This window comes from Mastomys coucha, unplaced genomic scaffold (genome assembly GCF_008632895.1).
Source record: "Mastomys coucha isolate ucsf_1 unplaced genomic scaffold, UCSF_Mcou_1 pScaffold21, whole genome shotgun sequence".
NCBI lineage: Eukaryota > Metazoa > Chordata > Mammalia > Rodentia > Muridae > Mastomys > Mastomys coucha.
Window position 1 is genome coordinate 184291652 of NW_022196904.1, and position 12548 is coordinate 184304199.

Genomic DNA, 12548 nt, shown 5'->3' on the forward strand with positions numbered 1-12548 from the left:
AAAGGAAAAAATACACACACACACACACACACAAACTAACAAAACCTGAACAGAAGATGGGTGACTGGTCTACAAGCTGCCTTTAAGACGAAGGCCTTACGATGCTCAAGGAAACTGTGTAGAAAGTCGAGAACGTGCTTGAACAAAATGCAAACGGCAACACAGAAAACAAAGAAACAAAAACAAATTCTGGAGCTGAAAATCGTAGTAGCTAAATGCAAGCTGACTAGTGGGACTCAAAGCTGCATTTGAGCAGACAGGAAGGGAAATGCGATGGAAACAGTGAGTCTGAGGACCAGAAAGAGGGACCTCCAGGACACTGTCCATCCCGGAAGATAACAGTGGGGTGGGTGTTTGAAGAAATGGTGTTTAGGAAATCCCCCAACTTAATGAAAGACATTAATATAAATCTAAGATTAGTAATATAATCTAAGACGTTAACAAATTCCAGTAAGGTTCACTCTCACTGCAACACATCATCATCAAACCTCCTGAAGTTTGTCTTTCCAAAGATATCTGAAATCAGTGGAAATTTGACTTATCAGCTATGAGGAACCTTCAGTAAGATTAGTAAGGAGAAATGTCTGAAGGCAGACGGCAGTAGGCCAACATACCCTAAATACTAAAAGACAGAGAGTCAACCTTGAAACTAACATCCAGCAAAGCTGTTCTTTAAAAGTAGAAGAGAAACTAAGGCATCCCCGGACTCGGGGGGTGGGGGGGAGGAGGGAGTGAGGGAGGTAGGTACTGAAGGGGCCCTGAAAATAAAATGAAAGAACAGGAAAGCAACCAGATACCACGAGGAAAAAAAAAAAAAACTCGGTGAGATGCACAGACAACTGTAAAAGCTGGAGTTACTGTAGCAATGGTTTGACTTCATTTTTCTACATTACTTAGATTTTTTTTTTTTTTTTTTTTTTTTTTTTTTTTTTTTAATTATCAGTCTGATGCACAGGGCCTCCACAGCTTCAAGCCATATGAGGTCACAGAACCTGCCAGGGGCCAACCCCTACACGTCTCGGTTCCTCTCGAGGTAGAGGGGAAGAGCATCAGCAGGGACAAGAGAACAATGTGCAGAATGCAGAGGAAAAGAGGAAACGAGGAGCTGCAGAGAGCGGGAGCAGGCAAAAGAACAGTGTGGAAAAGAGGAGCCGCAGAGAGCAGGAGCAGGGACAAGAGAACAGTGTGGAAACGAGGAGCTGCAGGGAGCAGGAGCAGGGACAAGAGAACAGTGTGGAAAAGAGCTGCAGGGAGCAGGAGCAGGGACAAGAGAACAGTGTGGAAAAGAGGAGCTGCAGAGAGCAGGAGCAGGCAAAAGAACAGTGTGCAGAATGCAGAGGAAAAGAGGAAAAGAGGAGCTGCAGACAGCCGGAGCAGGCAGGTTTCTCCTTACCATGGGACAGAACGGGTGTTTCCTTAACAGCAAGGAAGGCTCAGTCTAACGGACGAGGACCAGGCTGTCTTCCTATAGACTTGGGTTTAATTCATTTAGCAATTAAAGGATAGAAGCTTTTCCTTTCTCTATGCAATAAAGATTGGAGCTCACTTCTCATTCTGCATATTGTTCTCTTCATTTTTTAAGTTGCCTTGTAATTTCTGAGCTATTCTGCTTGGCATTCTCCTTCTAATCCTGCTCTCTCCCGTTCTAATGTAATGATGCCCTTGCTCCCAATGCTATGCTTTCCAATGTAATGTTTCCTAGTCTTTTGTACCTTTTCTAGAGTAGATCACATGATTTTTTCCAAACCTCCCTGACTTTACAAACGTTCACTAGAAATTCAAACATATATTCAAGTCATTAATTGAATAAGAAGTATTCAAGAGAGAATGTTTACATGCATATCTATTGAATAATTATCTGGCTAAACATTATCTGTCACTAGCTCAACAGGTTCATTGAAAGTTAAGAACTTTTTGTGACTAAGTTATTAGTAAAGTTTCATATAGATAAATCCAGTCAATATTGTATCTTCCGTCCTTACACCTTTAGTAAATCCTTAGTTCCTTTTTTATGATCTTTGATTAATGGTTTTACAACCTCTTGGAATGTGACTAAGTTGTAGATGCCTGCTTGCTATCTCAGAAGCAATTAATTCATGACACTTGGAGACTGGTAGAGTTCTCACTGAAGTTTTGATTATCAGAAAGGACCGGATAGCAGTCCTATTGTAATTTAATAATTACTAATATAATTTTAGGAGTTTACAGGATCATCATTAAGAATTAAGAAAACATCTATTTATCTATACAGCATCATTGTTCTGCAGAGATCTGCTCAAAAGGGTGGGCTAGTACCTAGTAATTGTTCTATATATTTAATAGGAAAAATCATATTGTACCAGGAATCTTTCCTAGAATATAGTCTTCTGAGCCTTGCCTAGAGAAGCAAACTCCTAACTCTAACAGTCCATGGTGGAGCCGTCTCAGGAAGAGCCCCTGCTAGAACTCATCCTAACTCTAACAGTCCATGGTGGAGCCGTCTCAGGAAGAGCCCCTGCTCGGCTTTAGCTTCTCCTTGAGGGCTCCTGGCAAGCACTGAGGGAGGGAGTGGACATTTGCTCCCTAACACTCACCCTCCAACCAGGAAGCTATCTACAAGTGAAACCCGCTGGGAAAGGAAAAGTCAGCGCCCTCTAATGGAGTGGCCCTGGGGACAGCAACCACGTCAGGCACACGTCAGGCAGGGCCCGACGCCCAGGAGCCACTGGCCAACACAGAATGAGCTCGATGATACCCTGTAGACTTTCAGCATCATTTTGCTTTGTTCGGGTATTTTTGACTTATTGTTCTTTTGTTTGTTTGCTTACCATCTTGTGTGTGTGTGTGTGTGTGCGGTGTGTGTGTGTGTGTGTGTATGTGTGTGTGTGTGTGTGTGTGTGTGTGTGTGTGTTTGAGGGGGTGTTTTGTGTGTTTCCTGGCCAGCAGCCTAACTTACTAGGACACAGCACCTTGGAGAAAGAGGCAGACAAAACCCAGCCGAGTTTTGATGGTTTTTATTCACTGATCGATCGTAGGAGGGTCTCATGAACATCAAGGTGACCATGACTGAGGTCCTAGCACCTGGAACGAGACCGTCGCGGAGCAGTCAGTGCTGGCCATCACTGGCCAGAGGGCTCAGGTATCTCCCCCTTGTCAAGTCTTCGGCTTTGTGGGGCCCCTCCTTCTGGTGTAGCAGTTTTATTCCTGGCTCATTCTCAACAATTAAAAATTCATAAAAGACTGTTTGCAAGAAAATATCAAAGTAGGTAAGAAGAGTTTAAGCTCTTCTTAGTGTCTAAAAGTAAAAAGGGGAGTCGGGGAGGAGGGGAGGAGAAAGAAGTCAGGGGTCTGCCTTGTGTCCTCCTTCCCCCAGAGCATCTACGAAAAACAAACACTAGGCAACATCAATGCTGCCTGGAGACTGGTTCTGTCTCTCTAATGAGCCACGCGAGCGCTTCCTGGCGGCCCTGGCTCTGCAGCTCCTTCCCAATCACGTCCCTGCAGGTCTGGTGGTAGCTGTTGAGCCAATCACACTGCAAGGGAAGAAAGAAGGACACCGCACTGTTACATGAAAGCTGCACAGGCCAACAGCGAGGGGCCCAGGTGCCACGGGCACAGCTGAGAGGAGAGATGCACACAACAGCTTGTGCTTCTGTTCCTGGGTCCCCCGATGTCTGCTTCCCTGGGGAAATCCCCCATCAATACATTCTTGCCTCGTTCTCAACAAGCTTCATAAAAGACTGTTTGCAAGAAAATATGCAAGTGGGTAAGAAGAGTTTCAGCTCTTCTTAGTGTCTAAAAGTACAAAGGGGAGTCGGGGAGGAGGGGAGGAGAAAGAAGGCTGCGATTCACCAGAAGCTGCTGAAGAGAGTGCTGTGCCAAAGGAACTAGCAGTGACTGTGAGGGAACCAAAAATAACCTGGAGGCAAGCAAGGCTCTGGACTCCCCCAGGAGCAGGACCCCCCCTGGATACCTGGAAGCCACACCCACTGCTAATCAGAAGAGAAGGGGTCATCACTAAGCCAAGAGCGCCTTCCCAGGCCACGTGGACTCATTCCCTTAACCTTGAACTACCGTAGGACAGAGGCAGACCTCACCAAGCCCGGGGGTTGTAAAGGCGTCTGCTGAGACCAGATGCTCTTCAGCTTCCTGCCCTATACCCACTAAAGCCGAATGAGCGACCATCACCCAAGCCCAGCTAGCCCTGACATGAACTAGCACCTAGAGTGATCACGGCCTACAGTTCTTTATGGCAGGGCTGCAATCAAGCTAGACTTATAGCCCCTTGTGGACACACACACACACCCAAAGATAAATAAATAAATAAAACAAGGATTAAAGATTAGATGATGACAGAACTTGGTGCCTGGGAACTGATAACCCCAGACCTGGTATTAAAAGGTCTGTGACAGCCGGGCAGTGGTGGTATACATCTTTAGGGAGGCAGAGGCAAGCAGATTTCTGAGTTCGAGGTCATCCTGGTCTACAGAGTGAATTCCAGGACAGCCAGGGCTACACAGAGAAACCCTGTCTCAAAAAACAAACAAAAAAAAAAGTCTGTGACAGATACAAAGAGTGAAGTCCCCTCCTTTTGGGAGTAGTGGGAGAGGGGAAATAAAACGTCATGAGTCCTGGAATGGAGTCCACAGGATGGACTTGACCACATACCTAACGGACCCAGACTGACAAGGCCTTAGGTCCTGGCTGTAGCAATTGAGAAGCAAGCTATTCGGGGAGGCTGTGTTATCACAAAGGGCTAGCTTCAGGAACAGTCTACAGCAGGTACCTGAGAGAGCCTACCTGAGAGACCAAGATAAACCGAAGGCAGACAGATGGGCTACCATTGTCAACAGGCTCTGACAGAGCCAGGGCCCTGGTGCTGACTGTTAACAGTAAACACCCCTGCCTCATGCTGGGGAAGCGACAATGGCCTTGAGGAGAGGCAGTGAGGTCATTCAAGTTAAAACCAGTGAAGCCTGTGTGTCTGTGTCAGCAGTGGATGCAGCTGTCAGCAGTGGATGGATGCAGCTCAGTGGTGAAGGTGGTGGCCTCGTGTAACCTTGGGGCGCAGGGGACATTCCTAAGGCCCTTTTGGATGAGAAATGAGAGAAAGGATACTGCAGACTGACTCCAGAGTCCCCGTGTTTGCAGGGGACCACATTCACATCAGACTATGGTCCTCTGCTGCCATCTGGTGACAAAAGGTGGACCCACTCAAACAACACCTAAAGGAACCAACCACCAAGAACAGACTGATAGGAAAGTACAATGAGCAGGTATTTTAAGTCAGTGGACAAACCTTGTTGTGTGATATTACCATTCTTTCAGAAAAATATGGTGTCCCAGCCTACGAAGCACTGTATGAGAGAGGGACTTGCTAAAACAGTAAGGCAGAACGCTGCCTGGTATGTCAAATACTGCCTCCTACTAGCCATGGAAACTTGCTCATGGCCCAAAGAATTAGTTGTCCCAAATAAGTCTTCAGCGACTTGGCCCAGCAAGGTGTATTAACAGCCACTGGCCAGGGCAGCTCCCGGTGGCTTATGTCCTGTGTCATCAGGTGGGTTGTGAGTCTGGTAAGCAAAACTGTCCCAGGAAAGACCATCCCTGCTTAACCTCTCCTGATTCACATGTGGTCAGAGTTGACCTAGTTACCTGGTCAACAACTATAGCTTTGGGCTTCCAAGAGTCCCTTGAGGACCTGGAAGTGTCCAAAGGATGCTCCAAGAGGCATAGGTCCCTAGGGGACATAGGTTTTTCAGTAGCTGGCTCTCACAGCACTGTGTGCCCATGCTCCCTGGCACCCACAGCATCAGTCTGGTAGGGTGGAGGGCTCCAGAGCTGCAGACACGATTCTTGCCACTGAAGAGACACACTGGACACTAGGCTGCTGCCATGCTGAGCATCCTGTTCTAAATCTGTCTGCAATCTGAACAAAGCAGGAGCGCCAGGCCCTTTTAGAAATGCTGGCTGAACCATGGGCACCAATGACCAGACGCAGGTGCCCGTGAACACAGGAAAGCTAAACAGGGAGTGGATGTATTTCCTCTGTAACCCACATGTTAAATGACAAAGGCCTCGAGCCGGGTGATTCCCACTCTACAGCACCTGGAGAGTACATGAGCCCTAAGGTTTCCTCCTCTTCAGGGCCAAGGAGGATACCAAGCAGGCCCCAGTGAAGATCGGTCATGCATCCACAGGGGATGGGCCAGCAGCTTATCTCAGGAACAACTGTCTTAATTCCTAAAATACCTTTTTGTCCTTTTCCTGCCTCGGGTCCCCATCAGTCACTTGCTTTTCCCTCTGATTTCTAGGTTGCCCTGGAGCCTATGTCCTGGTTTCCATCTTCCTAGATTAAAACCTGCTTTGTCTCTGTCTGGCTAACTGTTCCTGCCCTTTCCAGGCCCTAGTTTCTTCCCTGGCCTTCACTACCCGCCTGACTCCTCAGTTGTTACTCCGGGTACTCTGGCCTGTCAGTCGTTACTCCAGGTACTCTGGCCTGTCAGTCGTTACTCCGGGTACTCTGGCCTGTCAGTCGTTACTCCGGGTACTCTGGCCTGCCAGTCGTTACTCCAGGTACTCTGGCCTGTCAGTCATTACTCTGGGTACTCTGGCCTGTCAGTCGTTACTCCGGGTACTCTGGCCTGTCAGTCGTTACTCCGGGTACTCTGGCCTGTCAGTCGTTACTCCAGGTACTCTGGCCTGTCAGTCGTTACTCCGGGTACTCTGGCCTATCAGTCATTACTCTGGGTACTCTGGCCTGTCACTTATCCAGCCCTGAGATCTGGAGGACTCACTGGATACCGCTAGCCCTGTGAGCCTGGCTAGTGAACACTGCTGTGCCACACACTATGACCAGAGCAGTGACACACAGACTGGGAGCTCCTCACTCATCTGTGTCATCTGAGCACACGACAGATCCTGCTTCTCACCTCCTTAATGCTTCCTGCAACACAAGAAAACAATCTGGTGTCTGCAGTGGCCAAGAGACCTGACTTTTGTAGGGAAGGCAAGTGGATCCATGTCCGTTAGAGAACTGATTACGTTCTGACTCTGAAATGCAGCCCGTAAGTTCCTGCTCTGAGTGTCTGTCCCTAGGGGCATTAATTTCAGAGTCTATGGAAATGTAGGAGGTGGGGCAGGAAATGCAGGAGACTAAGGGCAGGTCTTCAAAGGCCATGGTCTAGTCCCTGGTTCTAGACCTTCTCACTGATTCCTGGTCCACTGACATCAAAATCTGCCTCACATCTTCACGTGCAGAGCTGTTCTTCCATGCCCTCCCAGCAGAGATGGTCTGAAATCGCCTGACACGCAGCCAAAGCAGCTCTTGCCCTGTAAGCTATTTCTGTCAGCGCTTGGACACAGTAGCTGATGCATTTCCTCAGTGCACCTAAGCAGGAGTGGAGTTGTTTCTCTTGAAAAGCAATGGTCTACAGTGCCTACCCATGAGGCCTTGGGCCCTACAACCTGTGAAGCAGGACTACCTCTGCTAAGAGCCCAGCACATTCTAGAATGGCTAGTCTCAGGAGACTTCAGAAGCAGCTGACCTCTGTATGGAACTATGGGAATGGAGCGGGGACAGTCTTCACCCCATACTAACACTTCTTGCAAACTTCCACCCAAGATTACTCATTACCTCTTTATCTGTAAGAGCATCCACATCTATCATTTTGGTCTGGATGGGAACCAAAGTTAGAGGTTCAAAGGTCAGGCTTCCTCGGTTGTTGAAATTGTACTGCAGGAGAACAGAGGGAAAAAACAGCAGATTATATTCCCCTTAGTCACAGGGAATGACTAATTCCTCTACGAAGCCTGGCACCCCTCGGAGTGTGTAAGTGGGACCTGACCAGCAGTCATCAGGTACCATCTTCAGACAAGGAGCCCAACCGCAGCAGACTTCCCACACACTGCTGAGAGCACCCCTTTGAATTACCAGGAACTGGCAAATAGTGGTGCTCAGCGCTCCCTCTGGCAGCGCCACAGAGCTAATGTCTGCTGCGACAGAGGGGTGGGAACAAGACATTAGGGTATCCAGATTTGGGGAATCTCTGGTTTGAGTCTGTAAGATTATACTTGATATTCTACTGGGGTATAAACTATCCAAATCAATAAGCCATGTGGCCTAAGAGGTCATATTTGCCAAGCTTTTGTTTTTAATTCTGTGTAAGAGGACAGCTCTCTACCCAGGGTTCACACTCAGGGTGTGCCAAACATGCCTCTCCCCACCGAGCCCAAATCTCAGGCTCCTCCATTTACTGGGATTTTCTTTTCCTGTGTTGGATAGTGCTGTGGAGGGAACTTGGGCCCTTGCTGTGCCTAGCCAGGACGCGACCACTGAGGTACATCCGCCCCTTTCTGGTTTTACAAGGAAGGAAGTTTCTGGTTAAATCCCTGTATGGGGGAAGAAGTGCCATCTTGGCCCCACCATGGCTCAAAAGAATTTGTTCCCCCATAAGAACAGTAGGAAACTTTTAAACAAATGATGTGAACACTCACCTTGGTCTTCGCAGGGACCACCAGAACAACATTCTCAATGCGGATCCCAAACGCCCCATCTTCATAATACCCTGGCTCTAGAACAAACAACTCAAAGTGAGAGGCAGCCCACAGAAGCAGCACACCAGAGACGACACCCCCAGCCTCCCACAAGGAAGGAGAGAGAGGGGCTGCCCTACCCTATCTTCTCCCGTTTAACCAAAGTTCTGAAAACTAACTAAAAGGCAGAATACAACAATGGGTGTGGGGAGCCGCAGCTGCCACCCTATATACATATATTTTGAACACCTGGTCTCTGGCCAAAGCAGAGAGCATTGATAAACAAGCCTTAGTTGCAGAAGCTGAGTGCCTCTAGTTTGTGATGCAAGCTGGCATGAATTCCCACAGCCTATTATACTTTGCCATGTAGCTGATGCTGATTGGGACCAGGAAAAGTATTTAAACCACAAGGGCTGGGGGCTGGATATAGAGTAAGTATGAGAAGAAAAAGTAAGTATGTAGAGATAGGAGTAAGTATGTAGAATTAGGGCTGGTGATGGGTTAGAGGTAAGATGTAGATTTAGAAGAGTAAGTATGTAGAGATAGTAAGTATGTAGAATTAGGGCTGGTGATGGGATAGAAGAGAATAAGTATGGGATATAGAAGAGTAAGTATGATAGATAGGAGTAAGTATGTAAGGATAGAAGTAAGATGTAGGAATAGAACTAAGAATAGGAATAGGAGTAAGTAGAAATAGTAATAAGTAAGATGTAAGAAGCAAGATGTAACTAATAAAATGTAAATAGAAATAAGTAAGATGTAACAAGCAAGATTACAAGGATCCTAATAAAACTGCATGGGGAAGAGCTCGGTGTTTGCCTCCTTACTTCCACTGGGTGGGTAAGGCGGCTTACAAATGGGGATCTGCTACATGGTACACATTGTGTATCACAGGACACAGTGACGTAGCACGGAGGTCTGTTTACAAACACTGAGCAGTACAACACAGAGTACAACATAGAGTACTACATAGCAGTACAACATAGAGTACAACATAGAGTACAACACAGCAGTACAACATAGAGTACAACACAGAGTACAACACAGCAGTACAACATAGAGTACAACACAGAGTACAACACAGAGTACAACATAGCAGAACTACATAGAGTACAACATAGAGTACTACATAGAGTACAACATACAGTCTAACATAGAGTACAACACAGAGTACAACATAGCAGTACAACATAGAGTACAACATAGAGTACTACATAGAGTACAACACAGAGTACAACACAGAGTACAACACAGAGTACAACACAGAGTACAACATAGAATACAACATAGAGTACTACATAGAGTACAACACAGAGTACAACACAGAGTACAACACAGAGTACAACACAGAGTACTACATAGAGTACAACACAGCAGTACAACATAGAGTACAACATAGAGTACAACACAGAGTACTACATAGAGTACAACACAGAGTACAACACAGCAGTACAACATAGAGTACAACATAGAGTACTACATAGAGTACAACATAGAGTACAACACAGAGTACAACACAGAGTACAACATAGAGTACAACTCAGAATACAACATAGAGTACAACACAGAGTACAACACAGAGTACAACATAGAGTACTACATAGAGTACAACATAGTATACAACATAGAGTACAACACAGTACAACATAGTGTACAACATAGAGTACAACACAGTACAACATAGAGTACTACATAGAGTACAACATAGTGTACAACATAGAGTACAACTCAGAGTACAACACAGAGTACAACACAGCAGTACAACATAGAGTACAACATACAGTACTACATAGAGTACAACATAGAGTACAACACAGCAGTACAACATAGAGTAAAACACAGAGTACAACACAGAGTACAACACAGAGTACAACACAGAGTACAACATAGAGTACTACATAGAGTACTACATAGAGTACAACATAGAGTACAACATAGAGTACAACATAGAGTACAACACAGCAGTACAACATAGAGTACAACATAGAATACAACATAGAGTACTACATAGAGTACTACATAGAGTACAACATAGTATACAACATAGAGTACAACACAGTACAACATAGTGTACAACATAGAGTACAACACAGTACAACATAGAGTACTACATAGAGTACAACATAGTGTACAACATAGAGTACAACTCAGAGTACAACACAGAGTACAACATAGAGTACAACACAGAGTACAACACAGAGTACTACACAGAGTACTACACAGAGTACTACATAGAGTACTACATAGAGTACAACATAGAGTACTACATAGAGTACAACATAGAGTACAACATAGAGTACAACACAGAGTACAACACAGAGTACTACATAGAGTACAACATAGAGTACAACACAGAGTACAACATAGAGTACAACACAGAGTACAACATAGAGTATAACTCAGAGTACAACATAGAGTACAACATAGTGTTCAACATAGAGTACTACACAGAGTACTACACAGAGTACTACATAGAGTACAACATAGAGTACAACTCAGAGTACAACATAGAGTACAACACAGAGTACAACACAGAGTACTACACAGAGTACTACACAGAGTACAACATAGAGTACAACACAGAGTACAACATAGAGTACTACATAGAGTACAACATAGTGTTCAACATAGAGTACAACTCAGAGTACAACATAGAGTACAACACAGAGTACAACATAGAGTACTACACAGAGTACTACACAGAGTACTACATAGAGTACAACATAGAGTACAACACAGAGTACAACATAGAGTACTACATAGAGTACAACACAGAGTACAACTCAGAGTACAACACAGAGTACAACTCAAGAGTACAACACAGAGTACAACTCAGAGTACAACACAGAGTACTACATAGAGTACAACATAGAGTACTACATAGAGTACAACATAGAGTACTACATAGAGTACAACATAGAGTACTACATAGAGTACTACATAGAATACAACACAGAGTACAACACAGAGTACAACACAGAGCACAACACGGCAGAACACAGCGTGTCTAGCATGACCCTGCATACTAACAAAATGTCTACACATACGACACACCTTGTTTTTTATTTTTTATCCATACCTTACTCTTTCTAAAGTGAACCCAAGTCACCCTAATAATTAAAAAGGGTTGTTGACATTTTGAAACTGGTATTACCAATTTCCTTTAAAATAAGTGAAAAATAACAAACAGCAAAGAACTACCTTCTGCCCTCTGCCGACGGACACCTACCATCAGTGACGATCATGCCAGCTTCCAAGGGCTCATCAGAGAACGTTTTGTAACTGATGCCACAAGGCCCTTCGTGAACATTCAAAAAGGACCCAACGCCATGTCCTGTTCCATGCAGGTAATCCAGGCCAGAATCCCACAAAGCTGACCGGGCAAAGGAGTCTAGAAGGTGGCCTGAAAAGCAAAGGGCCTTGGTATCACACAGCACTTTAGAGATTAGATGCATTATGTTTGGCTTCAGAGGGTCAAACAGAAACCAAAAGGCAAAAGTTACTGAAGAGTTCAGATTTAAGCCCAGCACAAGCTAGAACTTTCTAACAAGAGAAAATGCAAGCACCCGGTCAGAGCTCAGTGTAAAGCAGTTCATTTCACCAGCGGGCCAAGAGATGGACGGGCCAAGAGATGGACACCTACTCGCAGATGAAGGCTGCAATGGCTGACATAGACTTCCTTTCCCAGCTGCGGGACTTTAAAGTTTCAGAATTGCAAGCATGAGATTCTCACCAGGCTACACACAGGTATGTAGGCATGAAAGACGAGAAGACCATGCCTAAGGCTGATGAGTGAGTGCATGTCCATCTGCCAGAGTCAAGGCCCCAGCCACCAGTACTCAGAGCAGAATACATCCCATGTCAGGATCCCAGTAACATAAATCCAATAATGGCCATCGAAGCAGGAGCTGGCCCTGTGGCTGAAGGAGGCTACCCTAATTTCTACTGCAGCCCTGAGGCCTTTGTGCCCAATATACCCCAACATGTGTAAAGCACTTCTGTTAGTGGCCAGAACTGCCACTGGAAACGATCCG

At 45.6% G+C, this 12548-nt stretch overlaps 1 protein-coding gene across 2 annotated transcripts in view; it reads right to left on the reverse strand.

Moving 5' to 3' along the window:
- Positions 1–2977: 2977 nt before the first annotated feature.
- The window catches only part of Xpnpep1 (X-prolyl aminopeptidase 1), a 55772-nt gene continuing 46201 nt past the window's right edge, over positions 2978–12548 (reverse strand). For both annotated transcript variants that reach the window (XM_031390648.1, XM_031390647.1), the window contains 4 exons: positions 11744–11917; positions 8476–8552; positions 7616–7714; positions 2978–3512 (listed from right to left, as the gene is read on the reverse strand). In XM_031390648.1, the coding sequence (XP_031246508.1) occupies positions 3384–3512; positions 7616–7714; positions 8476–8552; positions 11744–11917 (479 nt within the window). In that variant the 3' untranslated portion in view covers positions 2978–3383. The remainder of the gene's footprint in view (positions 3513–7615; positions 7715–8475; positions 8553–11743; positions 11918–12548) is intronic.